Source organism: Ascaphus truei, chromosome 15, assembly GCF_040206685.1.
Source record: "Ascaphus truei isolate aAscTru1 chromosome 15, aAscTru1.hap1, whole genome shotgun sequence".
NCBI classification, from domain to species: Eukaryota; Metazoa; Chordata; class Amphibia; order Anura; family Ascaphidae; genus Ascaphus; species Ascaphus truei.
Window position 1 is genome coordinate 17,115,166 of NC_134497.1, and position 27,775 is coordinate 17,142,940.

The 27,775-nt window shown below is 46.9% G+C and overlaps 1 protein-coding gene across 1 annotated transcript; it reads left to right on the forward strand.

Annotated features, from left to right (window-relative positions):
* The first annotated feature begins 1,442 nt into the window (after window positions 1–1,442).
* LOC142466352 (uncharacterized) lies at window positions 1,443–23,788 on the forward strand. Its single transcript, XM_075571203.1, has 19 exons — window positions 1,443–1,525; window positions 3,152–3,223; window positions 4,061–4,168; window positions 7,985–8,866; window positions 9,067–9,263; window positions 12,379–12,463; window positions 14,301–14,405; window positions 14,765–14,911; window positions 15,067–15,112; window positions 15,437–15,497; window positions 16,712–16,803; window positions 16,992–17,174; window positions 17,405–17,458; window positions 18,354–18,527; window positions 19,143–19,213; window positions 19,383–19,428; window positions 22,708–22,771; window positions 22,855–22,931; window positions 23,505–23,788. The coding sequence occupies exons 1-19, from the start codon at window positions 1,443–1,445 to the stop codon at window positions 23,544–23,546; spliced, it is 2,589 nt and encodes an 862-aa protein (XP_075427318.1). The 3' UTR covers window positions 23,547–23,788.
* Window positions 23,789–27,775: the final 3,987 nt, after the last annotated feature.

The following is a 27,775-nucleotide window of genomic DNA, read 5'->3' on the forward strand; positions in this document are numbered from 1 at the left end:
GATAACCATTCATGAGCTGGACATTTATTGAGAAAACTGGAAGGAAAACGACGCTACTGCGCATGTCCGGAAAAAAGCTCCCAGAGTAATCTTCACACAACTTTATTGAACACACACAGGGCTACCCCAGCATCTCCCCCTCTACGCGTTTCACCCTTTCACAGAGGGCTTCGTCTCGGAGTGGGGAGAGGTGGTGACAGCCTCTTAAATAGCCTAAAAGCCCGCGAAAGCGGATTAAAAGATTTTAACCACTTCAGTACTAAACAGTTTTTGCAGGAGTCTCATTACAAATGAATCCTCATATATGCATTGTTCCCTTAAGACATCTCTAGGTACATAACATGCCAACCCAGGGAATAATCAGATAATAAACTTACATAAAGATAAGACTGTTTGGCTGCATACTGAAGGTGTATAAATGCACTTAAAATGCTAGAAACAACACTGCAAGAAAAAACATTATCTGCATTCCTCCTACATGGAACCAAACTAGTATAAATCCATTATTTAAACATATAAGGACTTCATAATCTACAAAAGCCATAGTTATTCAACCCTATGCTGTTTGGCCACGGAGTGCTGGGAAAGGTTTATAAGCGAGCAAAAGAAGGGGGGGGGGAGGGATGTGTGGAGGGGGGGGGGGAGGGAGGGGGGGAGGGATGTGGGGAGGGAGGGGTGTGGGGAGGGAGGGGTGTGGGGAGGGGTGGGGGCGGGAAACCAGACAAACACAAAAGACAAAGCGAAGGATAACAGTAAATTCACAGTTCACATGATTTCATAATTAAATACATGTCTATGGGCATGCATATCTCAGGTCAAAGTTCACTAAATAATTCTAGAGGAAACATCGCAGATCCCAATCCACATTAAGTCCGTTGGGTTGTAGTGTATTTAATGTATGTATCCAGTGTGCCTCTCGTTGATGTAAGAGCTTCTTCCTATCCCCTCCCTGTGGGGGGGATGGCTATGTGTTCAATTGCACAGCAATGGAAATTATCTACTGTACCCAACGGACAGTTATTAAAGTGAATTGGTACCGGATGTGTCATGTCTTTGTTTTTTATTAACCTAAGATGTTCTAGAATGCGGACTTTCAGGGCTCTACTCGTTAGGCCCACATATTGCTTTTTACATCCGCATTGTAACAGGTAAACCACACAATTAGTTTGACATGACATGAACGATTTAATTTGATATTTGTGTCTATCCTCTTTGTTGGAGAAATGCGTAGTCTTAATCATTCTGGGGCAAATTTTGCAATGTCCACATTTATAAGATCCAATCAATCTCGGAAAAAAGGAACGTTTGGTTTTGCTATCATTAGTTGTTTTCAACATACTGGGTGCCAGCATGTTCCCTAATGTAGGAGCTCTACGAAACACTATCTTTGGTCCTACACACACCATTTTACTCCATAATGGATCTAGGGACAGTGTGGCCCAATGTTTGCATATTATGGCTTTGATAGAGTTCGCTTGTTCGCTAAAGTTAGTGATAAAGAATGGCGCTTCTGTGTTCTCGACAAGTGTGTCTTTGGCACTACCCCCTAATGACGTGTTGATAAGAGTATTCCTATCCGTATGTAGTGCATGCTGGTATGCCTGCTCAAGATTCGTATCGTCATACCCCCTCGACAGGAACCTCTCTCTCATCTCATCCGCCCTGTCACTTGTCGAGAACACAGAAGCGCCATTCTTTATCACTAACTTTAGCGAACAAGCGAACTCTATCAAAGCCATAATACGCAAACATTGGGCCACACTGTCCCTAGATCCATTATGGAGTAAAATGGTGTGTGTAGGACCAAAGATAGTGTTTCGTAGAGCTCCTACATTAGGGAACATGCTGGCACCCAGTATGTTGAAAACAACTAATGATAGCAAAACCAAACGTTCCTTTTTTCCGAGATTGATTGGATCTTATAAATGTGGACATTGCAAAATTTGCCCCAGAATGATTAAGACTACGCATTTCTCCAACAAAGAGGATAGACACAAATATCAAATTAAATCGTTCATGTCATGTCAAACTAATTGTGTGGTTTACCTGTTACAATGCGGATGTAAAAAGCAATATGTGGGCCTAACGAGTAGAGCCCTGAAAGTCCGCATTCTAGAACATCTTAGGTTAATAAAAAACAAAGACATGACACATCCGGTACCAATTCACTTTAACAACTGTCCGTTGGGTACAGTAGATAATTTCCATTGCTGTGCAATTGAACACATAGCCATCCCCCCACGGGGAGGGGATAGGAAGAAGCTCTTACATCAACGAGAGGCACACTGGATACATACATTAAATACACTACAACCCAACGGACTTAATGTGGATTGGGATCTGCGATGTTTCCTCTAGAATTATTTAGTGAACTTTGACCTGAGATATGCATGCCCATAGACATGTATTTAATTATGAAATCATGTGAACTGTGAATTTACTGTTATCCTTCGCTTTGTCTTTTGTGTTTGTCTGGTTTCCCGCCCCCACCCCCCTCCCCACACCCCTCCCTCCCCACATCCCTCCCCCCTCCCTCCCCCCCCCCCCTCCACACATCCCTCCCCCCCCCTTCTTTTGCTCGCTTATAAACCTTTCCCAGCACTCCGTGGCCAAACAGCATAGGGTTGAATAACTATGGCTTTTGTAGATTATGAAGTCCTTATATGTTTAAATAATGGATTTATACTAGTTTGGTTCCATGTAGGAGGAATGCAGATAATGTTTTTTCTTGCAGTGTTGTTTCTAGCATTTTAAGTGCATTTATACACCTTCAGTATGCAGCCAAACAGTCTTATCTTTATGTAAGTTTATTATCTGATTATTCCCTGGGTTGGCATGTTATGTACCTAGAGATGTCTTAAGGGAACAATGCATATATGAGGATTCATTTGTAATGAGACTCCTGCAAAAACTGTTTAGTACTGAAGTGGTTAAAATCTTTTAATCCGCTTTCGCGGGCTTTTAGGCTATTTAAGAGGCTGTCACCACCTCTCCCCACTCCGAGACGAAGCCCTCTGTGAAAGGGTGAAACGCGTAGAGGGGGAGATGCTGGAGATGCTGGTGTAGCCCTGTGTGTGTTCAATAAAGTTGTGTGAAGATTACTCTGGGAGCTTTTTTCCGGACATGCGCAGTAGCGCCGTTTTCCTTCCAGTTTCCTGATACCTCTTGACGGCGGCACGCAGGAGCCAACGAGGAGAGTGGGCCCCAAACCGGAGGAAAGCAGGTGAAGTATCATACCCCTCTCCCTGCACCGGTTACTTCTGTGGCCTGGCATAACTCCCTCGCATGGCTCCAGTGTCTGAAGCATCCAGACCTGGTCAACTACACTGATGCGCACGACAGACCCATTGTTACTTGGACATTTATTGAGAGCCTGGTTACCCTCTACTGTCACAGCCATTACTACCTCTCATTTTTTTTACTGGCCAGCGGCTCAGTGAGTAAAAGACACTGGTACTAAGTGTGAAGCTGGGGAGCCTGGTTCAATTCCCAGTGTCGGCTCCTTGTGACTTTGGGCAAGTCACTTTATATCCCTGTGCCTCGGGCACCAAAATCATAGATTGTAAGCTCCGCAGGGCAGGGACCTGTGCCTGCAAAATGTCTCTGTAAAGCGCTACGTAAAAACTAGCAGTGCCATACAAGAACAAGCTATTATTATTATACAGGACATTCAGGTTCAATTCTGGCAAACCTACTTATCACACCCCTCTCTTTGGGGCTGAATCCTGTGCAGGAGAACTTTGTGAAGATCCGACTGACTGAGAGGAGCGGCACACATCCATCCGGTATTCATTGAAGAGTATATATACTGTATGTCTACATATACATAGAGTTTGTAATTTGGAGTATTTTCACTCCCACCTTATAAGTTGTATTGGGGTCACTGTTTTTCAGAGTACAAAAAACCCCTAGGCCTGGAGGCAGAAGGAAATGACAGTGTCCTTGGCCAGCTGCTGTTCCTGTACTCTGGCTTACCCCTGAACTGCTACCCGGAGGCTGTCACTATATAACTGGCACAGCCTGTTTCTGTTACATATCCTCGTCTCGTGTTTACTTTCAGGGAGCCTCGAACCAGGAAGATTAACAGAGGTGCCCAGCCAGGAAACTCTTGCGCCAACATTATCCACAAGAGATACACAGGGAAAGGGTATCTGAACCGGGGGGGATTGTGAGCAGCAATGCTCACACTGAGAGGGGCAATCCCCCCCAAAGAAGAATGAGACATACTGTACAAAGTGCAGACACACACATGCAAAGTGCTTGAGTAATAGCACCCAGCAGTACCCTGATCTTACTCCCTAAATAAGGATTACTGCAGGCAGGGCCACCAACCAATCCCCCCCCCCCCTCTGTCAACGGGCTTACGAGACCCCCATTTCACACCTCCATGTGAGCTTCCTTCTCTATCGCCCTCCCTCTCCTCATGCATTTCTTGGCCCCCTCTCTCACTTTTACCCCCTCGCTTCCTCACTCACTTACTCTCCCCCATCACTCCCCCGCCCTCCTCTCTCTCTCACTCCCTCTTACACCCCTCACTCTCCCCCCTGTCTCTGAACTCTCCCAGCATGTGGCATCCAGTATAACAACCGAAACCCACACAATAACGCGAATCCCACGAAGAAGCCAGTTCTGCTGGTGTGAGCATGCCTGTTTGTTTAGACTGCAATAGGCAGGGATGTTCACTTTCCCGGGGGGACTCTGAATGCGGAAAGTATTTCTCAATCAAGTGTTTCCCTTCTCCTAATCCCCCCTCTCCTTATCAGAGAGACAATACAGATAACGGAAGGTGGGGACTCTGGCTGTACAAGCACTCACTGATCTCACAGTGACCTCTCAAAGTGACCTCACACAGTGACATCACACACAGTGACCTCTCACAGTGACCTCACACCGTGACATCTCACCGTGACCTCACACAGTGACCTCACACATAGACATCACACACAGTGACCTCTCACAGGGACCTCTCACAGGGACCTCTCACAGGGAAAATCTCACAGGGAAAATCTCACAGGGACCTCTCACAGGGACCTCACACAGTGACATCACACACAGTGACATCACACACAGTGACCTCTCACCGTGACCTCTCACAGTGATCTCACACAGTGACATCACAAACAGTGACCTCTCACCATGACCTCTCCCAGCGACCCCCTCACACAGTGACCTCATTCACATTGACTTCTCACTGTGACCTCACACAGTGACCTCACACAGTGACCACACACAGTGACCTCAAACAAAATGGAGCAGTCACAAGATTTGAGACACCTCTGAAGTCTCACTTTCATAAATACATTAAAAATACTTCTAGCTGTCAGATTTGAATAGAACAACGTATCAATCACCCACCTGAGACCCCTTAAACATTTCACAGGAAGGAGTTCCCTTTGGGGAACTTGACTTTGGGAGCACTACATGTCATTTCCTTGACGGTCCATGACATCCCACTCCTCACCCCTTTCCATCTCTTCGGCCCCTATCCTACATGTGAAGAGACAGTGCAGAGGCAGGACACACACTCTCGGTGCATAAGTACGGGTAGAGGAACTTTTCCCGATTACACTCCCTAATTACATGATGAGTATACACTCGATACTCCTGTGTGGGTTTTCTGATTGCAGCACTATTGTATGTCTTTATTTATATAGCGCCATTAATGTACATAGCGCTTCACAGCAGTAATACACGTGGTAATCAAATAAATAACAGATAATATAAATAACAGATCATGGGAATAAGTGCTTTAGACATAAAAGTAACATTAAGGAAGAAGAGTCACTGCCCCGAGGAGCTTACAGTCTATTTGGTAGGTAGGGAGAACGTACAGAGACAGTAGGAGGGAGTTCTGGTAAGTGCGTCTGCAGGGGGCCAAGCTTTATGTATCATGTGTTCAGAATATCCACAGTGCTATTCATATGCTTCTTTAAGCAAGAGTGTCTTAAGGTGGGTCTTAAAGGTGGATAGAGAGGGTGCTAGTCAGGTACTGAGGGGAAGTGCATTCCAGAGGTGTGGGGCAGTCAGTGAGAAAGGTTTAAGGTGGGAGAGGGCTTTAGATACAAAGGGGGTAGAAAGAAGACATCCTTGAGAAGAACGCATGAGTCTGGATGGTGCATAACGAGAAATTAGGGCTGAGATGTAAGGAGGGGCAGAAGAGTGTAAAGCTTTAAAAGTGAGGAGAAGAATGGAGTGTGAGATGTGGGATTTGATCAGAAGCCAGGAGAGGGATTTCCCTATTGCCATGCAGTGCTGAGACATCTCTATTTAATATCTGTACACTGAGAATATTCCATGCCTGGTGTTCTGTAGGTAATTATTTAGATACTAACACACTTCTTATATATTGTATGGGGATTATCTATGTATGTACAATGTGGTTATTCTGTATGTACAGCATATATATCTTTATTTACAAATCGCCATCCATCCAATCAATCGGAAAAGGAGTCCCTGCCCCGTAGAGCTTACAATCTATGTATGTGTACCTAACATGTGTTTACTCACTACTTTCTCCGTAGCGAGACTGCAGACGCTTGTGTTTACACTTAGCCCTGCTTTCCTGTACACATTTCTGGAGAGCGTCCTTCTGATTCCCACTCCTGACTTATGTTCTCACTTGTCTACACGTAAATATTAATATCTCCCACTTATAGTAGGATTATATGGATTTGGGCGGGTTCGCTGGGGTGATGTATGTTCCAATTGTTTTGAACTTGTGTGTGTTTTGAGCCCCGTCGGATTAAATGGTTTTGTGTCTCGTGCTACCTTACATGCCCTGCGTCTGTGGGAGTTTCTTACCTCTGTTATAAGGGATTTTCTCCCCCTGAGTTGCACCCCGTGCAGATATTTCGGTTGGTTGCTATAATGAATTATTTATAGGTTGTGGTGCAGACACTTCACATACATTAAACATATAAACATGTCAAATAATGTTATCCCCGTGGGGGAGATTCAGAGCGTTAATGAGGACATTAGAACAGCTAACATTACATACTGTAGGTGCATAGGTACATAGTTACATAGGTGCATATTTAAACAGGTACATACTGTAGTTACTTAGTAGATTAGGTTAAAAAAAGGATAAACGTCCATAAAGTTCGCCCTATGCTAAATTTAGACGACAGTTACTTTATCCTATATCCGTACTTAGAGTATATTGATCCATAGGAAGCAAACACACAACCCCAGTGATACATCATCCAGTGATATATCATGAGGGGAAAAATAAATTTCTTCCTGACTCCAAGAATTGGCAATCGGATTACTCCCTGGATCAACATCCTTCCCATGTATACTTTTTTGGTATATTCCTGTATACCTTTCCTTTCTAAAAAGATGTCCAACCTCCTATTGAATAAATCTATTGTATCTGCCATCACAGTCTCCATGGGTAATGAATTCCCCATTGTAATTGCCCTTACTGTAAAGAACCCTTCCTTTGTTGCTGGTGAAATCTCCTTCCCTCCAATCTTAAGGGATGACACTGTGTCGTCTATACTGTCCTTGGGACGAATAGTTCTTTTAAAACTCCTTGTGTTTTCCTCAAATATATTTGTATATAGTTATCATATCCCCTCTTAGATGCCTCTTTTCTAATATAAATACATCTAATTTAGCTCTCTCCTCATAAATCAGATTATCCATCCCCTTTATTAATTTGGTGGCTCTTCTTTGAATTCAAAAACTTTAAAAAAAAATACCCTTTGCGTTATTCAGTTCACTGTATGTTACTGTTATAAGAACATGCCCCTAATTTTCTTTCACAACCCTCACACACGTCCCTTTCTAAAGAATATTTAATTTTTTATACTACCCAACCCCAGCACCCTGCACACAACACCCAGCACACCCATCATCCAAACACCCAACACCCAGCACACCGAGCACCCAACACCCAACAGAACACTCAACACACCCAGCACACCCAACATCCAAACACCCAGCACACCGAGCACCCAACACCCAACATCTCAACACCCAGCACACCCAACATAATACCCAAAATCCAAGCACCCAACCCCCAGCACACTGAGCACCCAACACCCAGCACCCAACACCCAACAGAACACTCAACACACCCAGCACCCAACATCCAAACACCCAGCACACCGAGCACCCAACACCCAACATCTCAACACCCAGCACACCCAACACCCAGCAGAACACCCAACATCCAAAGACCAAACACCCAGCACACCGAGCACCCAACACCCAACAGAACACCCAACACACCCAACATCCGAACAATCAACACCCAGAACACCGAGCACCCAACACCCAACAGAACACCCAACACACCCAGCACCCAACATCCAAACACCCAGCACACCGAGCACCCAACACCCAGAACCCAACATCCCAACATCCAGCACACCCAACACCCAACAGAACACCCAACACCCAGAACCCAACAAACCAACACCCAACAGGACACCAAACACACCCAAAACCCAACAGAACACACAACACACCCAGCATCCAATACCCACCACCCAACAGACCCAGCACCCCCACCTTTATTTCCATTCCTGTCGCCTAGTCACAATATTTCTCTTACAGATCTCACAGATTTGATCTACCAGGGCAAGACGTCCTCATCTGTAATCTCCTTCTATTTTGTGGAACTGATCTGCAGGACACACAGTATCGTATTTTGTGTTATGCTTTATTTGTTGGCAGGGATTTCGACGATCTGGGCGTGTGTGAGAATATTTTATCTCTTATCACCTCCTTTGTCTGCCTTGTTGTATCTAGTCACCGTTCACCATATAAAGCTGGCACCATTTGTTCTCAGCGGAGGAGTAACAGAGTGTGGCAGCGAGAAGAGGGAAGACAAGAACATCGCAGGAAATACTGAGTACAGGTAATGTGGCTATACATACCTAGGTACAGTTACATGTCTCTATCTCTCTCTCTCTCTCCATCTCTCTCTCCCTCTCTCTCCATCTCTCCCTCCCAGTATTTGCTTTGTGTAGGGTGGCAGTGTGACAGCAACCTGTGTTTGGGGGGTGTATATTAATGTTAGAGGGTGACATCCTGCTTTTTTATTTGCCCTCATCTCAGTGTTTCAGAGTTGCAGGAGCCCTCGCGTCCCTTCCCTGGGTCATACTCGTTACTCTCCGCGGTGTGGCCTCCTCCTCAGAGGAAGATGCGTACAGTGTGGTGTCTGGTTATTGCCCTGGGGTTCGTGTTCCAGGCTGACACGGTGGTGTCCCCATGTGTAGGAATAGTGAGATACAGCCGGGAAGCTATGCAGCTCAGTAAGTGTCCTCTCTGTGTATACAGTAACACACGCTGCTCTGTGCATAATACAGGTACACACGCTGCTCTGTCTATAATACAGATACACATGCTTCTCTCCGTATAATACAGATACACGCTCTGTGTATAATACAAGACCCAACACGTCTGAGGAAGGGACACATTAATCCTGAAACGTTATCTGTACTAAAGCTCTGATGCTGTGAACACCTTATTGAAGTTTTTCAAAACTCAAATCAAGTCTCCTGTTTGCTCCTCCTTTCCTTCATTTTTCTTTGTATAATACGGATACACGCTGCTCTGCGTATAATACAGATACACACGTTGCTCTGTGTATAATACAGATACGCGCACTGCTCTGCGTACAATACATATAGCATACACACGCTGCTCCGCTGCTCGGTGTGTGATAAAGAGACACATGCTGCTCTGCGTATAATACAGATACACGCTACTTGGAGTATAATACAGATACGCACGCTGCTCAAATGACGTAATGACATCCCGTTTCCATGGTAACGCGCCACCGTGCGACATCACGTTGGTGACGTCCGCTGCGTCATTTGTCGCTGGGGTTCCAAAGGAGTTTGGCTATATTCTATCCTGCGTTGATAAACCTTTTATGTTCAATACTCATCATGTGAAGCACAAAAGAAAGTGACTGAGGTCACAACAGTCCCCTTGTACCCACTCATGGTGAAATCACGAGTATATAAATAAGGATAAATTATCCACAGAGAAAGCTAGAGAGTCCAACTCAACCAAATACCTATGGTACATAATGGTGGCAGGATGTCTACACTGCTGAAAGCAAAAACAATAAACTTTTAATAATAATCAATAACAACGCAGAAACAAAAGTGATAAGTACAGCTCAACCCCCTTATAACGCTGTGCTTGGGGGTCCAAAGAATCACATCGCGCTTTAAGCGGATCGCGTTAGAAATAATGTACAATTGCATGCATTGTACAATAAAGTATTTAAGATACCAATAATAGTGTTGTAATGTATTCAAATGTATGAAAATTGGGAGCCACGCTTGCATCGCGCTATAAGCGGATCCGCGTTGTAACGGATCGCGCTGTAACGGGGTTGAGCTGTATTACACATGTATCAACACGCACACATGCCAAACCAAATGCGGCAAATATGCCAGCAGGTACACAGCACTTTAGTATAATTACTAAGTGACCCGTAATCGCCTGGTTGGAGAGCCTGGAATTACATGGGTGGAATGTCACGGAGTGCAAGGAGCAGATGCATAACGTGTATTCAATGCTAACGTAGTGAGCGTCTCATCAGCATGTATCGATGTGCTGATACAGCATGAATACATAGTATCCTTAGACCATCGCTTGCCTAAGTACCAGTGCAAAAGTGGAAACACTAGTAGGCAGTCAAAATGTATATCATTGCATGACTGAAAAAGTAATCCAGTATACAACCGTATGACCTGTAGCTCTACACTCCTCCAAACAACATCCCACGTGTGGACACCACAGACGTGACGTCACCACGCCCACGGGTGAATTAATATACATTGTTTGCCCTACTACTATTTAGCCTCCATTACTCTCTACCTACCTGGGGATTTATGGAAGAAGGAGCGGCTCAGTGAGTAAAGACACTGACTGGCACTGAGTGTGAAGCAGCGGAACCTGATTCAATTCCCAGTGTCGGCTCCTTGTGACTTTGGGCAAGTAAGTTTATATCCCTGTGCCTCGGGCACCAAAAACATAGATTGTAAGCTCCACGGGGCAGGGACCTGTGCCTGCAAAATTTCTCTGTAAAGCGCTATGTAAAACCAGCAGCGCTATAGAAGAACATGCTATTCCATTTTTATATTCACTGTTACATACTTATTACTTTTGTTTCTGCGTTGTTATTGATTATTATGAAAGTTTATTGCTTTTTCTCTCAGCAGTGTAGATGTTCTGCCACCATTATGTACCATAGGTATGTGATTGAGTTGGACACCCTAGCTTTTTCTGTGGATAATATTTCCTAGTAACATAAACTATACTTGCCTAAGCAAGAGAGAGGACCCCTTTAGAACAAGCTCTCATAAAGTGATAAACGAAAATAAATAAACCTTTAATAATATGTAGGGTTAAAAAAGGAGACAGACAAATTATAAAATAAGTATTAAATAACTACCTCCAAGTCCTGTATATCAGACTCGTTGCCCTATAAATGAAGGAAACCATATAATGACTGGCACATGCAGAATGGATATATAGCTTGTGCCTCAGTGTGGTATAGCTAAAAAAGTTAATACCAAGTCTATCAGCGATGTACTGGACAGACGTATAGTAAGTATACCCACAACTGAATAGATTGTAGCTCGAAGCGAGTACGCTATAATAATATAATGGGTGATCAGTGCACAGTATATCAATCACAATATTTCCTGATTGATATACTTGTGATTTCACCATGAGCGCGTAACAAGGGGACTGTTGTGACCTCGGTCACTTTCTTTGATATTTCCTATTTCTTTGATACTTCCTATGATATGTTTCCCTATGCACCTGGTTGTTAAGCTTACTGATATATGGGCTTGAGCGATGTCTTCATCAGTTGTGTATATAATCAATATCACCATGCCCTGCCCACTATCAGTATGAATGGAGTAACTATGAACGGTACTTTCCATCTCCTGCCTAAGGCCTCGGCCAAGCTTCCCGCTGGCATGCTGAGGCGCGTTGAGGCTCAGGGAAAGCGGTGCTTTCCCTGGCCTTGCGGGTGCTTTCTCTGTGCGCCGTCAGGGGGCGGGCTGGGGGCGACCAGTGACGTCACAGAGCTGGTTCGCACTCATTGGCGAACCGCTCACGTGACCGGCCCTGCGCTCCGGCAAGCGCTTGAAATTAAAAATTACCTAAGACCTACGCTTCCGCACGCTTGCGAAAGCGTAGGCGAGCCCCTACTAAAGTCGCTCTCATTGCGGCTGTAGGGGCTCACAGGTAAGTACAAGCGTGCCTCAGCATGGCTGAGCGTGTAAGCGCTGACAATGGCCGAGGCCTAATACTCGCACTGCTTGCTGGATCCGTACAGCCCCTGCGGGGGGGATATTATTATCTCTGTCACGCTATAAATCATTTCTGCTCTTACAGTATTTCAGGCTCAGAAGCAGCAGCTACAAGATGCCCTAACAAGCCTCACGATCACCCCCCCTGGGGTAAAACAAGATATTAAATGGTGAGTAACACCTGATCCACGGCAATCACGCTGATCATTCCGAGGCAGGTCACAGCCTGTAATGATACATCACTATGCTTGTAACATTGGTCATGATGTCACAGGATATTGTGACGCACCATGTATTTCATATAGGCAATACCTGCACATAACATGTCATACAATGAAGCTGCTCACTTCTGCACCGTGTGACGTCATCACTAAGGCCTCATCCGGTGTAAACGCGAGTGCGCTGGCAGTGTGGCTTGTGGATGCCACAGACGTGACGTCACTACGCCCACGGGTGTATTAATATAAATTGTTTGCCCTACTACTATTTAGCCCCCATTACTCCCTACCTACCTGGGGATTTATGGAAGAAGGAGCGGCTCAGTGAGTAAAGACACTGACTGGCACTGAGTGTGAAGCTGGGGAACCTGATTCAATTCCCAGTGTCGGCTCCTTTTGACTTTGGGCAAGTTACTTTATCTCCTTGTACCTCAGGCACCAAATAATAGATTGTAAGCTCCACGGGGCAGGGACCTGTGCCTGTAAAATATCTCTGTAAAGCGCTACGTAAAACTAGCAGCGCTTTAAAAGGACATGCGATTATTATTATTATGTTATTCCATTTTTATATTCACTGTTACATACTTATTACTTTTGTTTCTGCGTTGTTATTGATTATTATTAAAGTTTATTGTTTTTGCTTTCAGCAGTGTAGACGTCCTGCCACCATTATGTACCATAGGTATGTGGTTGAGTTGGACACTCTAGCTTTCTCTGTGCATAATATTTCCTGATTTATATCCTCGTTATTTCACCATGAGTGCATACTAAGTGGACTGTTGTGACCTCGGTCACTTTCTTTTGTGCTTCATATGATATGTTTCCCTAAGCACCTTGTTGTTATGCTTACTGATATATGGGCTTGAGCAATGTCTTCATCAGTTGTGTATATAATCAAAGCTCACCATGCCCTGCTTTCCTCAAGCCCACTAACAGTATGAATGGAGTAACTATGAACAGTACTCTCCATCTCTTGCCTAATACCCGCACTGCTCGCTGGATCCGTACAGCCCCTGCGGGGGGGATATTATTATCTCTGTCACGCTATAAATCATTTCTGCTCTTACAGTATTTCAGGCTCAGAAGCAGCAGCTACAAGATGCCCTAACAAGCCTCACGATCACCCCCTCTGGGGTAAAAAAAGATATTAAATGGCGAGTAACACCTGATCCACGGCAATCACACGTGTCACAGCCTGTAATAATACATCACTATGCTTGTGACATTGGTCATGATGTCACAGGATATTGTGACGCACCATGGATTTCATATAGGCAATACCTGCACATAACATGTCATACAATGAAGCTGCTCACTTCTGCACTGTGTGACATCATCACTAAGGCCTCGTCCGGTGTTAACGCGAGTGCGCTGGCAGTCGAGCGCCGTGACATCAGGCGCTCATGTTGATCGGGCGCTTCCTCGCCAGCAAGTTGCGTGCATAGGGGGGGCGTGCCGTTAGAAGTTACATGAGCGGTTCGCCCTCATTGATCACCAGGGCGAGCGCGACAGATACAACAATATTTGTCTCGGCAATCATCGCACCCCCCCACGCTCACATATGGATGGGGGGATTGAGTTTTATTGTTTTAATTGCGAGCATGTAGGCAAGTGAGCGTGCTCTTCCCCTGGATGAGGCCTAATACATAGAAATCCATTGTATAAAATACAGAGAAAGCGATTTCTCTGTCGGCATCGATGTAACGTTTCTCAGCGTGTTTCCGGTGTATTAGTTTATATTATATACTGGCACAAGTCAGCTCCTTCTAACGCCTTCCCGTTCCTTCAGGATTCAGATACAGACAGCTGACATTGCTCAGATTGCAGCCCAGTTCATCCCCAGCTTGGGAGTAGAAGTATCTATCAACACGGATCTGCTCATCAGAGCCAACGTGTGAGTTCCTATTGCTGTAGTAACAATCAGTATGTTCAGAACCATATAGCCAGGGGTGGTCAACTCCAGTCCTTAAGGGCCACCAACTGGTCAGATATTCACTGCTTCAGCACAGGTGGCTCAGTCATTGGCCAATGCCAGTCCTCAAGGGCCAACAACAGGTCAGGTATTCAGCATATTCCTGCTTCAGCACAGGTGGTTCAATCAGTGGCTATCCTGAAAACCTGACCCTTGAGGACTGGAGTTGGCAGCCTCAGCTCTAGCACTTGTCTTCAGGGCTCTGTTCTCCAGTCATATTTGCAGAGGTCCTCCAGTAGACTAACACCGACCTCTCCCACATTTCTCTGCATGTGTTTCAGAGGGGGCAACGTTATAGGCCTGAGGGTATCCGCAGATACCATCTCTGTGGTGCAGATCCAGCAGGATGTCTACGGTAGTCCCAAACTGGGCGTCAGCACCTGCAAAACAACTGTGAAAGCACTGCAGGTTACTCAGGAGGCGAACAGGTTAGTGCCCATGTGGCTTCCCCCTGATCATGTCCTGGAGGGGGTCAGAAGAGCCTTCACTAGTGTGGTACGGGAAGGGGACACAGCTTGGATGTTGGTGGTGCACCTGCAGAAAAAATACCCCCCCTGTTTATCTTTCTGTCTCCAACATTCAGCCTGGAATCACTAAAGAGACAAATACCCAACATCCTCACTCACCAGGTAAGTGCCCACGTTATATTTCTGGGGAAGGACGCTCATAACCCAGGTGGTGGGACTATATTACCGATCATTCTCAACATCATTTCTTTACTGTGAGGCTGGGCTGCAGTTAATTACATTAATATAGTCTCAGCGACACAGTAGCTGTTTTCTGGGCCTCAATGCTTTATATCTACCCGAAAGGTTTAACCCCTTTGTTGCCAGAGAGACCAGCAATATCTACCTTTGTAAGGCACCCAAGGAGTTAATGTGTCACTTCTGCATAGTAATATTCCTGCGTTGGGTGACTATATAAACCAGTAACTATATTTCTCCCGTGTACAGCTCTGCCTGACTTCCTCTAACATTCTCCTGGGGCTGAATGTCCAACTCGGAGAATTTGTGGGTAAGTTTATTTCAATCAGCAGAACACTAGTGAACCCAAAAAGGTCAGTTGGCCGGTTTTCACGTAAGAGTATCTCAGTAAGACAAAGGCCCATGTGTCTCTTTTACCACAAAACATAGGTAGGACCCATGGTGTAATTGATGAAGATACAAGAAGCTACATTACTGGAGAGTCTGTCGTCCTCATAGTTCAGTTTTACTTTATGTATCTTAACCCTTCGGGTGCCCTTTAGACGTAGCGTAATAGCTACGTCATTTTCTTTATTTCTACTAGTGGAGATTGCATCCTGTGGATTGCAGAACACGTCTTCTTTCTGCTAAATGAGAATGCATCCTGTGGAGCGCAGAACGCGTCTTTCTTCTAGAAGAGATCGCATCCTGTGGAGCGCAGAACGCATCTTCTTTCTGCTAGGGGAGATTGCGACCTGTGGAGAGCAGAACGCATCTTCTTTCTGCTAGGGGAGATTGCATCCTATGGACCGCAGAACGCGTCTTCTTTCTGCTAGGGGAGAATGCATCGTGTGGAGCGCAGAATCCATCTACTTTCTGCTGGGGAGATTGCATCTTGTGGAGTGCAGAACGTGGCTTTTTTCTGCTAGGGGAGATTGCGTCCTGTAGATCGCAGAACGCGTCATCTTTCTGCTAGAGGAGATTGTGTCCTGTGGAGTGCAGACCGCGTCTCCTTTCTGCTAGGGGAGATTGCGTCCTGTGGAGCACAGAATGTGTCTTTCTTCTAGAAGAGATCGCATCCTGTGGAGCGCAGAACGTGTCTTTTTTCTGCCAGGGGAGATTGCGTCCTTTAGTGCGCAGAACATGTCTTCTTTCTGCTAGAGGAGAATGCGTTCTGTTGAGCGCAGAATGCGTTTTCTTTCTGCTAGAGGAGATTGCATCCTGTGGAGCGCAGAATGCGTCTTCTTTCTTTTAGGGAAGATTGCATCCTGTGGCGCACAGAATGAGTCTTCTTTCTGCCAGGGGAGATTGTGTCCTGTGGAGCGCAGAAACCAATCTATAAGGAAGAAGAATGGAAGGACTCCTCTCCTTCTGTTCCATCAGCGGTAATGGAGAGATAATGGCACTCAAAGTTTTCAAATGGTTCACTGTGTAACACATCCAGTTTCGTTCTGTGATTTGTGGACGGTGTCGTGTGTAGTTTCAGACATCCTGAAATGGTCTCACAGTTTTGCTAATTTTATGTTTTCATTTTTGACTTTCAAGGTCTGATTAATTTTGGAGCCCAAATCCAGGTCAAATACTTTCTATGCCGCCGCCCCACCGTGACAGCTCAGCACATGGAGCTTGGCGTTAATGTTGGTTACATTAATTCATTACTTCCTTCTTGCATTTTCTTCACCCCCTTATTGCCCTATCCGGTCACCTTCTCCAAGACATGTTTCCTCTAACCTCTCTTCCCCATTACCTCCTACTCTGTACCTTGTATATCTTCTCACCTTCACGCTCCTGATCTCAGTCCTCACAGGCTCCATTGCCCCAACAGGTGGAGTTCTCTCTGCTAGGAAAAGCTCTGGATATACCTGTCCGTGCATATCATGTCCTGCTACCAGAGATCAGCAAGGACAGCTCCATGTACAACGTGCTTCTGCTGGAGGACTCATTCAATGCTGCTTTCTCTGCCATGGAATGGGCAGGAGCCTTCAACTTGGACATTTCCAGTGAGAAGGTGAATCTTATGTCTAAAACCTGATGTACCTACTGTACCATGTACAAGACTATTACCAGCTTAATTGAAACCGGATGTGAGGCGGTATTATAACTCTGTAACCTCATCAAGTAGCTCTCAAATAGTCTATGTCCTCAGTGGGGAATTAGAGGTACTCACCAAAGGTTGCAATAGCACCACTAGTTGAACTGAAACTGTTAAAGTCCAACCCAAATTCTACTTTTTCACAGACTGAAGGAGTGAACGAGTTAATGACCACAACGCTAAGATCAGTCAGCCCTGAGGTAAGGTGCAAAAGTGTTTGTACTTGAAACTACCCCTCATAAATATCATTATTAAGACCTGATCTGAACCACTGCCAACTCTGGATCTACATACAGCAGCTCTGTGTGGTTCCCACATTACCTCTCCGTTGTACATTACTCAAATGCATATTAACATATTGCCCATGTTTCTCACGTGTTAGGGCTGCTGACAGAGGGGAGGAGAGTCGAGACAAGTGTCCTTGGCCCGGTTGCTCTGAAAGGCCTGGCTATCTTATACAGAAAGTTAGGCCTAACTTCCTCAAGTGTCCAAGTTCCTGGGTTGGCCACCTCCCTCCAGCTCACTCGTACCCTAGACCCATACCCATCCTACCCACCCCAATACCTCCCATGGCACATACCTATCCCCTTCACCTCCATACCTCCGATGGCACATACCTAATCCCCACCACTCACATAACTAATTCTCCCACTCACCAGGCCAATACTCCCTGAGAGCCCATACCTCCTGCCCCAACCAAAAGGCGTAGGGCTATAGGGTCTTCCATGAGCCTTCTGAGGGCCACAGCCAGACCCACCTCTAGTGTTTTGGGAGGTATATAAATGGATAGATTTCTCTCCCTCTCTGTCTGTGTCTCTCTGACTCCGTATGTCAGGGTATATTGTATACTTTTCCGGTGAAACACAAACATTTGGAGTTTCTCTTCCACGTGTCATCCCAGGCTGCACTTTTCCGGCTAAAACATTCCAGCAAACTTTTGGGGGGGGAATTTTCAAAAGTTTGATTCGGTTGTTTGCTCATCAGGTATCAAGACTAACCAGATAATACATGTTCTCGCTGTGGACTCATGGGCACGACACAAATACAATATCAAGTGATTTGCGCCAAGGTAGCATCTCTGTATCCACTCTGCAGATATTAAAGATGTATCAGCAGGATCTTCCCATCATAATGAGGGTGGGTGTGAGCAAGACCCCACGGGTCACTCTACACAAGGAGAGGATTATTCTGCACCTGCAGCCCTCGGTAGAGCTCATGGTGATGCAGCCACTGGAGAGACCCAGCGAATCACTGATGGTGCTGAATACAGTGAGTATCTCTCACGTGTCAAAGATACAAGGATGTGGTCTTCACCGTGTATGTATGTCTTTATTTATATAGTGCCATTAGTGTACATAGCGCTTCCCAGCAGTAATACACGTGACAATCATATAAATAACAAATTATACAAATAACAAATCATGGGACATAAAAGAAACATTTAGGAAAAGGAGTCTCTGCTCCGTAGAACTTACAATCTAATTGGTAGGTAGGAAGAATGTGCAGAGACAGTAGGATGGCGTTCTGGTAAGTGCGTCTGCAGTGGGCCAAGCTTTATGTATCATGTGTATAGTATTAGCCACAGTGCTACTCATATGCTTCTTTAAGCAAGTGTGTCTTAAAGGTGGATAGAGGGGGTGCTAGTCGGGTATTGAGGGGAAGGGTACTCCAGAGGTGTGGGACAGTCAGTGAGCAGGGTTTAAGACGGGAGAGGACTTTAGATACAAAGGGTGGTAGAGAGAAGACATCGTTGAGCGGAACGCAAGAGTCGGGATAGTGCATAGCAGGAAATTAGGGCTGAGATGTAAGGAGGGACAGAAGAGTGTAAAGCTTTAAAAGTGAGGAGGATTCATGGAATTTACCGCTGTTGTGTCGTTTCCTCAGGAAGTCCAGATGAACGTTCAACTGACAGTCGGCGAAAGTAAACTAATGACGAAGTCTGTGGCTCTCGCACGGTGAGGAACCTTCACATATATACACATGTCTGATTAACCCTTTGGTGTTTGAGGAAATGATTTACAGAAAGGTAGCTACAGATCCAGAAGCCATGGGGCTGACCAAGAAGAAAGTAGGACAGGATCATGATCTTTCAAGTAACACCTTTCTTTCTGTTTCTTGCCCCAGGAAAATGGCATTATCCGTAGAAACATCTGCAGTCGGACCAGTAAATGTAAGTCTGGGAGAAAGGGTTATATCTATCTATATATTTCTGAAAGCACTGTATGTCTGCCTGCCTGGCCTATGTCCCTAGGGACAATCGCATTGCACCTTTGGCCTGTCACTCCGCCTCAGGCCAATGAGATTGCTCCCTTGGCCCGCCTGCCCCCGCACAACCATCATTGGCCTAAGGCGGAGTGACGGGCCAAAGGTCACACACACACACACACACACACACAACCCCCCCCCCCCCACACACACACACACAGAGCACGCACTCTGGGGCTCTCCCCTCACATAGGCCGCTCCCCAAGCTGCCCATCCCCGAGAGCGCTCCCCACAGCTCTCACCACCCATAGGACACTCCCTCACCCGGCGCTCTCCCTCACCCCCCACCTGCTCCCCCCCCCACCCACACACAGAGCACGCTCTCTGCGGCTCTCCCCTCACATAGGCCACTTCCTCACCCGGCGCTCTCCCTCACCCCCACCCGCTCCTCCCCTCCCCTCCACACACACACAGAGCACTCTGCGGCTCTCCCCTCACATAGGCCGCTCTCCCAGCTGACCATGCCCGAGAGCGCTCACCACGGCTCTCACTACCCATAGGCCACTCCCTCACCTGGCGCTCTCCCTCACCCCCCACCCGCTCCCCCCCCCCCCACACAGAGGACGCACTCTGCGGCTCTCCCCTCACATAGGCCGCTCCCCCAGCTCCCCGTCCCCGAGGGCGCTCCTCCGGCTGTCTCCGCCTCTCCCCGCGAAAGGCACAGCACCTCCTCACCGAAGCGTCTCAGCCTCTCCTCTGAGGAGCCCGAGGTGGAGGAGGAGGGCGGCCGGTACCCGGAGGAAGCAGAGCGCGGCCGTGTGCAAGGTGAGTAAACACAGGGGAATGGGTTATTTAACGCGTCCCTGACTCCCCCTGCCCTTTGCCCCCCCCTACACTCCCTGCCCCCCCTACCATCCCTGCTCTCCCTTCCCCCCTGCCCTCTCTCCCCCTGCCCACCTAACCCTTGCCCCTGCCCCCTTCCCTTTTCCCCCTGCCCTCCCTGCCCTTTGCCCCCTGCCCTTCCTCCCCCTGCCCTTTGCCCCCTGCCCTCCTTCCCCGTGCCCTTTCCCCCTGCCCTTTGACCCCTGCCCTCCCTCCCCCTGCCCTTTGCCCCCTGCCCTCCCCTGCCCTTTGCACCCTGCCCTCTGCCCTCCCTCCCCCTGCCCTTTGCCTACTGCCCTCCCTCCCCCTGCCCTTTGCCCCCTGCCCTCCCTCCCCTGCCAATTTCCCCCTACCCTCCCTGCCCTCCTTTCCCCCCTGCCCTCTCTCCCCCTGCCCACCTGCACCTTGCCCCCTGACCCCCCTGCCCTTTTCCCCCTGCCCTCCCTCCCCCTGCCCTCCCTCCCCGTGCCCTTCCCCCTGACCTTTGCCCCCTGCCCTCCCTCCCCCTGCCCTCCCTCCCCCTGCCCTTTGCCCCCTGCCCTCCCCTGCCCTTTGCACCCTGCCCTCTGCCCCCTTCCCTCCCTCCCCCTGCCCTTTGCCTACTGCCCTCCCTCCCCCTGCCCTTTGCCCCTGCCCTTTGCCAACTGCCCTCCCTCCCCCTGCCCTTTGCCCCCTGCCCTCCCACCCCCAGCCCTTTGCCCCCTGCCCTTTGCCCCCTGCCCTCCTTCCCTTTGCCCTCTGCCCTCCCTCCCCCTGCCTTTTGCCCCCTGCCCTCCCCCTGCCTTTTGCCCCCTGCCCTCCCTCCCCCTGCCCTTTGCCCCCTGCCCTCCCTCCCCTGCCCTTTGCCCCCTGCCCTCCCTCCCCCTGTCCTTTGCCCCCTGCCCTCCCTCCCCCTGCCCTTTGCCCCCTGCCCTCCCTCCCCCTGCCCTTTCCCCCCTGCCATTTGCCCTCCCCACCCTTCTACGCCCCTTGGCACTCCCCCGCCCTTCCACTCCATGCCCCCTGCCCTTCCACGCCTGGGCAACGCCGGGTATATCAGCTAGTATATATATAATTCAATTAAAAACGAATAGACGATACCGTTCTGTAGCTAACTAAATGCTTTTATTTGTGCGAGCTTTCGAGATACAATCTCTTCTTCCGGTGGTGTTTCAATGGATAAAGCAAGAGAGGTTCTTACTTAAAAACAGTGCATCTTGGAATGTTATCTGTGACTGAAGCCTACCCCTCCCCCCTGTGCAGTATGTGATTTATGACTTAAGGTGTTAAATTGCCCCTGAATGTTAGTGTTTATGTGTGTGTGTGTGTGTGTGTAAATTTAAATTTATAAAGTGTCCACAGTGTATACAGCGCTTTACAAAAGGTGTGTGAGGGAGTGTATACCAATGGTGTGGGTAGGTGTAGAAATGTAAGAGAGTGTTACATTACTATTAATGTGTGTAGATAATATGTGGTCCCTATTGGTATATACGGATAGAATTACATTGTACATATGTATGTGTAAGAGACAACTGTGTGTGCATTCATATAGCGCAGTATGTAAGACATGGCATTTAGCACTCATGGGAAGTAGGGGCAACGGTGACTGAGACACGACCGCATGACGTCAGCCTTCGCCGTCCCTACAGCGATTCCTGCACTCTGGTGCAGAAGTCCAGAAATCGCAATGGGGTGCATGGCCGTGAGCGGTTCGCCCTCAATGGCGGAACCGCTCATGTGCCCGTGACGTCACCCCCTCGATTACTGGATATATCAAAATCTTCTGGCTTCCAGCGATCTCGACGGCTGACGTCATGCGGTAGCCGTTACGGTCGCACCCCCTACGGCTACCTGCAACAGACAACATGTACTTGCTACGGCGCTGCTCAACGTCGCAGTCGCCATTGCCAGTACTATAAACTTGTCCTAAGTGTGAGAGACAACTAGCAATTCCTATAGTCATAATTCACTGTAGACGGGAGTACGTTAGCACTGCTTTACCTTGGAGAGTCCATGTATAATCCGGAGAAAGTGAACAAACACATGGAAGAGAGGACTCATAGTCCAGGTTCTTTATTTAATCTTTAACCATAACTCTCCATGTTGATGTCTCCCCCAAACATCCTCCCCTCCCCTAGTCCAGGCATGGCCAACTCCAGCTCACGGGCCACCAGCAGGTCAGTTTTCAGGATATCCCTTCTTCAGCACAAGTGGCTCAGTCAATGACTGTACCCCCTGTGTTGAAGCACAGATATCCTTAAAACCTGACCTGTTGGTGGCCCTTGAAGGCTGGAGTTGGCCGCCCCTGCTCTTGTCTCATCCTCCGGCAGTGATAATGTGGTACCCACCACTTGCCAATCCTTCCATCTCGCTTCTTGTGCAGATTGAGGAACTGCAAGACGCTATTGCCCCTCTCCTTGAGAATGCTCTGCTTTTCCATTATAAAGGTAAGAAATAATTGACTCCTTAACAATCTTCACCAGTCCATTGGGTGTAAATGTTATTGTACTTTGCATCATTTTTATTCCAGGGGCCTTAGGAGTTGGGTGGTCTCTTCCCAGCCTCTTCCACCTAAAGATAATACATCCAACTCTGGCTATAAATGAGGTGAGTCCTCTTTGGGTAGAAGCACCTTCTCTGATTACTCAAACAATGGCAGAATCTCACAACAAATGTACAGTCTCCCGAAGAAGATTATAATGTATACATGTAACTCTGAGTCTCCAGCTGAGATATTGTTCCGTATTACACAATAAAGTCATCAAAACAGATGATACTGAATGACTTCAGGTGTGTAACACACACAGTATTCTTTTCTTCACCAGACTGTTTTCAACGTTATGAGGTTCCACATTGGGGTGGAGAGAGAGGGGGACCACGCACATGCACACACCTTTAGAATGTCTTACATACATTCATTTCACATGTAGCAACCTTTAATGCAGGGGTGGCCAACTCCGGTCCTCAGTGGGCACCACCAGGTCAGGTTTAAAGGATATCCCTGCAATCAGCACACTGACTGAGCCACCTGTGCTGAAGCAGGGATGTCCTTAAAACCTGACTTGTTGGTGGCCCTTGAGGACTGGAGTTGGTCATTCTTGCTTTAGTGCATATGGGCCAATGTTCCAAAAAACCCATGCAACTTGTTTATGCTTAACTTCTGTTATCTCTTTGCTCCAGGGTTTTGCTGTGGTGTCGGGAAACCTTCAATTACCCATGTAATACAGGAGCATTGTATGGGACCAAACAGGAGTATTGTCTGGGACCAAACAGGAGTATTGTATGGGACCAAACAGGAGTATTGTATGGGACCAAACAGGAGTATTGTATGGGACCAAACAGGAGTATTGTACGGGCACCAAGATGATTAACACTTTGATGAAACAAATACAACTGTTCAGAAGGTATATAGGCACTGAGCTATGAAAAGTTATATACACAATAAAGTGATACCAATATCTGTACTTTCTTGTTAGTAGGCGGCCATCTTTGATGTGGGGTATCTTTATGACCCTGAAGAACATTGAGATTATTACATAATGTGTCTGCACAAGCATTTCCCCCGGTGATATGGTCTAAAACTCTCCATTTCACGAACTCCCATACTTACAATTAGCTTTGTGTACGCATACAGTAGAGGCAACTCTTATTCTAACAAAAACCAGTGGCAATTCCCCAAAAGACCCAGGTACACCCAGGTACATTCTGAATACATGCCTTAAACTTTCCTTAAACTAGCCCCAGCATTTCTTCATTGATTAATGGCCTATCAGATTAAAAGCGGGGGTCCCTGGCAGTCCCATTCAAACTGAATTGGACTGCCAGGGATCCCTGCTGTGTTAATCCTATGGGTCGTTAGTCAATGCAGAAATGCCTTAAACGTGCCTCAAACTAGCCCAGAACATACCCAGCACATACCCAGCACATACCCAGAATGTAACCCGGCTAGTTTACAGCAAATGTTAGAATAAACGTTGCCTCTACTGTACGCGCGCACACACACACAAACACAAACACAAACACACACAATGTGTGTGTGTATAGTGGGAAAAAATGTTAAAAAAATACTGGACCTATTTCTAAAAAAACAGCCTTTATCAGAAATGTAAAAAAAAAATGCACAAATTGCTGGTGTGAATTCTGGAAGGGGTTGGAGATGTGAGGATCGCTGGTATAAATCTTCACGTGAATAATGCACAGGTAAATCAGATGTCTCACAGATAGGCAATGAATCTCACTGCAGCTTCCAGAAGCCTGAGAACATGGTACTGAGAAGGCTGGGAGGTGTTCTTACTTAATGTGGAATATACAGTAAACACTGTGAGGACCTCTTCAGCTCAAAGTCACAGGGATAATGTAGCTCCAACCTGGTCTCACTGCAGGTCTTATTATCCTCTTCAATGGACCTCAGAGGAGGTAATAACAGGCTGTCACAGCATGGAAGTGGTTGTCATTAGTTGAGGTGAAGCTCTGTACCTGCAAATTATGTGACAGTGAAGGGGTTACTTTTCATGGTGCAAAGTCTAATAAGGTCACAGCATTCCACGTCACTTCATTCCAGTATCCCTGTTTGTGCCAAGAAGATGAGTGTTTGCCCACGATGGAGCCTCAACTTAATAATTGTTAAGTAATCAAACAATTATATACAACAAACAGGACTGAAGATGATCTAGTGGAAGCTTCCAGGAGAAACCATCTGCACTTGTATTAACTCTTACAGCAAACAGCAAATAAAACTGAATCCCACATTGTAACTGCCCATACTGTACAGAACCCTTTCCTTTATTGCTGGTGAAATCTCCTTTTTTCCAACCTTAAGAGATGACCCTAGGTCCTTTATACTGCCCTTCGGATTAATAGTTCTTTTGAAAGCTCCTTTTTTGTCCATTCTCTTCATAAGATAGATTGTCCATCCCCTTTATTAATTTGCTGGCCCTTCTCTGCACTTTCTCTAGTTCCATAATGTCTTTTTTATGAAGTGGTGCCCAAAATCGTACTCCATATTCAAGGTGTGGTCTTACTACTGCTTTATAAAGGGGCATATTTATGTTTACATCCCTTCCAACCATTGACTGTTTAATGCAATATAAGTGCCCTGTGCTCAAACCACCCTGGTGATTTGGGTGCTCCTACTGTACTTGTGATCATCCTTCCAAAGTCAGACAAATCCTGTTACTATCACCAAGTCTCTTCAGCACGTAGGCCAAGATGGTCTTCGGGCTGTGCACCTTTTGACCAGGCCAGAGAACCAAGCAGAATGGACCCTACACTTGATCTTAGCCAAAAGGCACAGGCTGTTTCACTCTTTCACATCTCATCAGTGTGAGGCTGGTTATACTGCCTTTGCCATGTGATGATGGAATAGGCTTCAACTGCACATTATATATGTTATGGTGGGTAAAAAAAGTAACAAAAACCCTCCCCCTCACAGTGTCCAGTAAAAAAAATATCACTTGTGAACACATTTGCACGTCTCAGCCAGGTCTGCAACCTGCCCTTCCCCATTAACTCTTAGCATAGTGTGCTTCCACTGCAGCCAGGGATTCTGGGTAATGACATGCAAATGAGCAAACAATGTCACATTTTCTTCACGTCCATTTTAACTTGGAACCTTTTGAGTCTGTAACACCATAGATTTTGGTCCATATTTACTAAGCAGTGTTCTAAGATGGAAGGTGTCTTGCAGGGCTGAGCAGTGTCTTATGGGAGAAGAAGGCTTAGTAAATATGGGCCTTTATGTCATATTTATCATTTGGGATTAAAAATGTCACCTCGCATAATGATGCAATTGGCACAAACATAAAATATCACGTAATAGGAGAATGGTATAAATTACATCATATTCAGCGCTACTGCTAACGGAGGTAAAAAGGTTCCTGTGTGTGAGGAGCTTACAATCTAAAGAGAGGAAACAATAGTGGGAAAGAGAAGCGGAGACATGAGATGTAAGGAGGGAGGGTAAGCAGGAGCTGTGAGTGGTGTCTGTGAGTGGTAACTGTCAGTGTGAGTAGTAGCTATAAGTGGTACCTGAAGGGCCGCCGGCAGGGGGGGGACAGCCGGGACAGGTGTCCTGGGCCCAGTGGCTGCAAGTTGTTCCAGACCTCTGGCCAGGACCAGCTGCCGGTCGCGGCCGGGCACCCGGCTTTCCCTCCGCTGCCTGTAGGCCTCTCCCTCACTCTGTCCCACGCCGGAGCGCACCAGAAGTAAGTTGGGCCTCAGATCCGGCGCACGCCGGCATGAGAGGGCGCACTGACGTTGGAAGCTCGCGTGGGACAGAGTGAGGGAGACCTGCAGCTGAGGGAGAGCTGGGAGCCCTGCTGCGAGAAGACTGGCAGTCGGGCCAGCTGGCCAGGCCCCCTGCAGCCACTGAGCCCCGACATGACCATCCGCAAGGTAAGCCTATTTTTAAAGATTTTATTGGTGGGGGGGTGTATTTTTAAATGTATTTTGTCTTTTTAATATGTATTTAGGGGGGGTGGTTGGGTATCTTTTAATATGTATTGGGGGAGGGTGGATGTCTTTTTAATATATATGGGGGGGTGGAAGTTTGTCTCTTAAATATGTATTTGGGGTGTGGGTGTCTTTATTATGTATTCGGGGGTGGGTTTTTTGTGGGGGGAGATTAAGTGAGATCATGTGAGAGTGGGGTAATTGTCGGAAGGTGGGGACGAGAAAGAGGAGAGGGGGGGGAGAGAGTGAGTTAGGAAAAGAGGGAGTAAGAGTGAGATTCAGGGGAGATAAATACATGCCAGGCGGGAGGGAGAGAGAGTGAGGAAGAAGGAGTGAGACCGAGGGGAGAGAAATACATGGGAAGAGGGAGTGGAAATAGAGGAGGCTCGTGAGTTGTGAAATGGGGGGGGGGGGGCTCGCAATACCGTCCACACGTTTGGGGGGGGAGGAGGACTGGACGTAACTCTAGTCCTGGAAACAGGGGAAATCTGTCTGCGGCCCTGGGTACCTGTGAGAAGTAGCTACTGTATGAGTGGTAACTGTGAGTGCAGTTATGTGTAGTAACTGTGAGTAGTAGCTCTGAGTAATGACTGTGAGCTGTATCTGTATGTACGTGGATTATTGACCTTATTAAAAGTTATCTATTCATTTTATACATCCATTCCTCTCTACTTGCGTTTGTGACGGAGTGCCACTAGCATAAGGGTACTTTCCCCCTTTTTGTTCCCTTAATAAATTACATAACCCCAGAAATGTACAAGTAACATGTTGGAGAGGATGCAGCTTTCAGGCTTGAAGTTGTTGTTCAAATTAACGACAGATGCCAGTTTTCTGCTGGCAAAGCACTAGCTGCCCAAACTGAGTGATCGTCTTTGGCTCTGTAGACCGTTGCCCTTCTGCGAGACTTTAATTACTTCTCCGAACTTTGATGTCATATTTACATTGTAATATTCCAATTAAACAATGACGTTTTAAGACTGAGAGTTCCTTATTGACTTCAG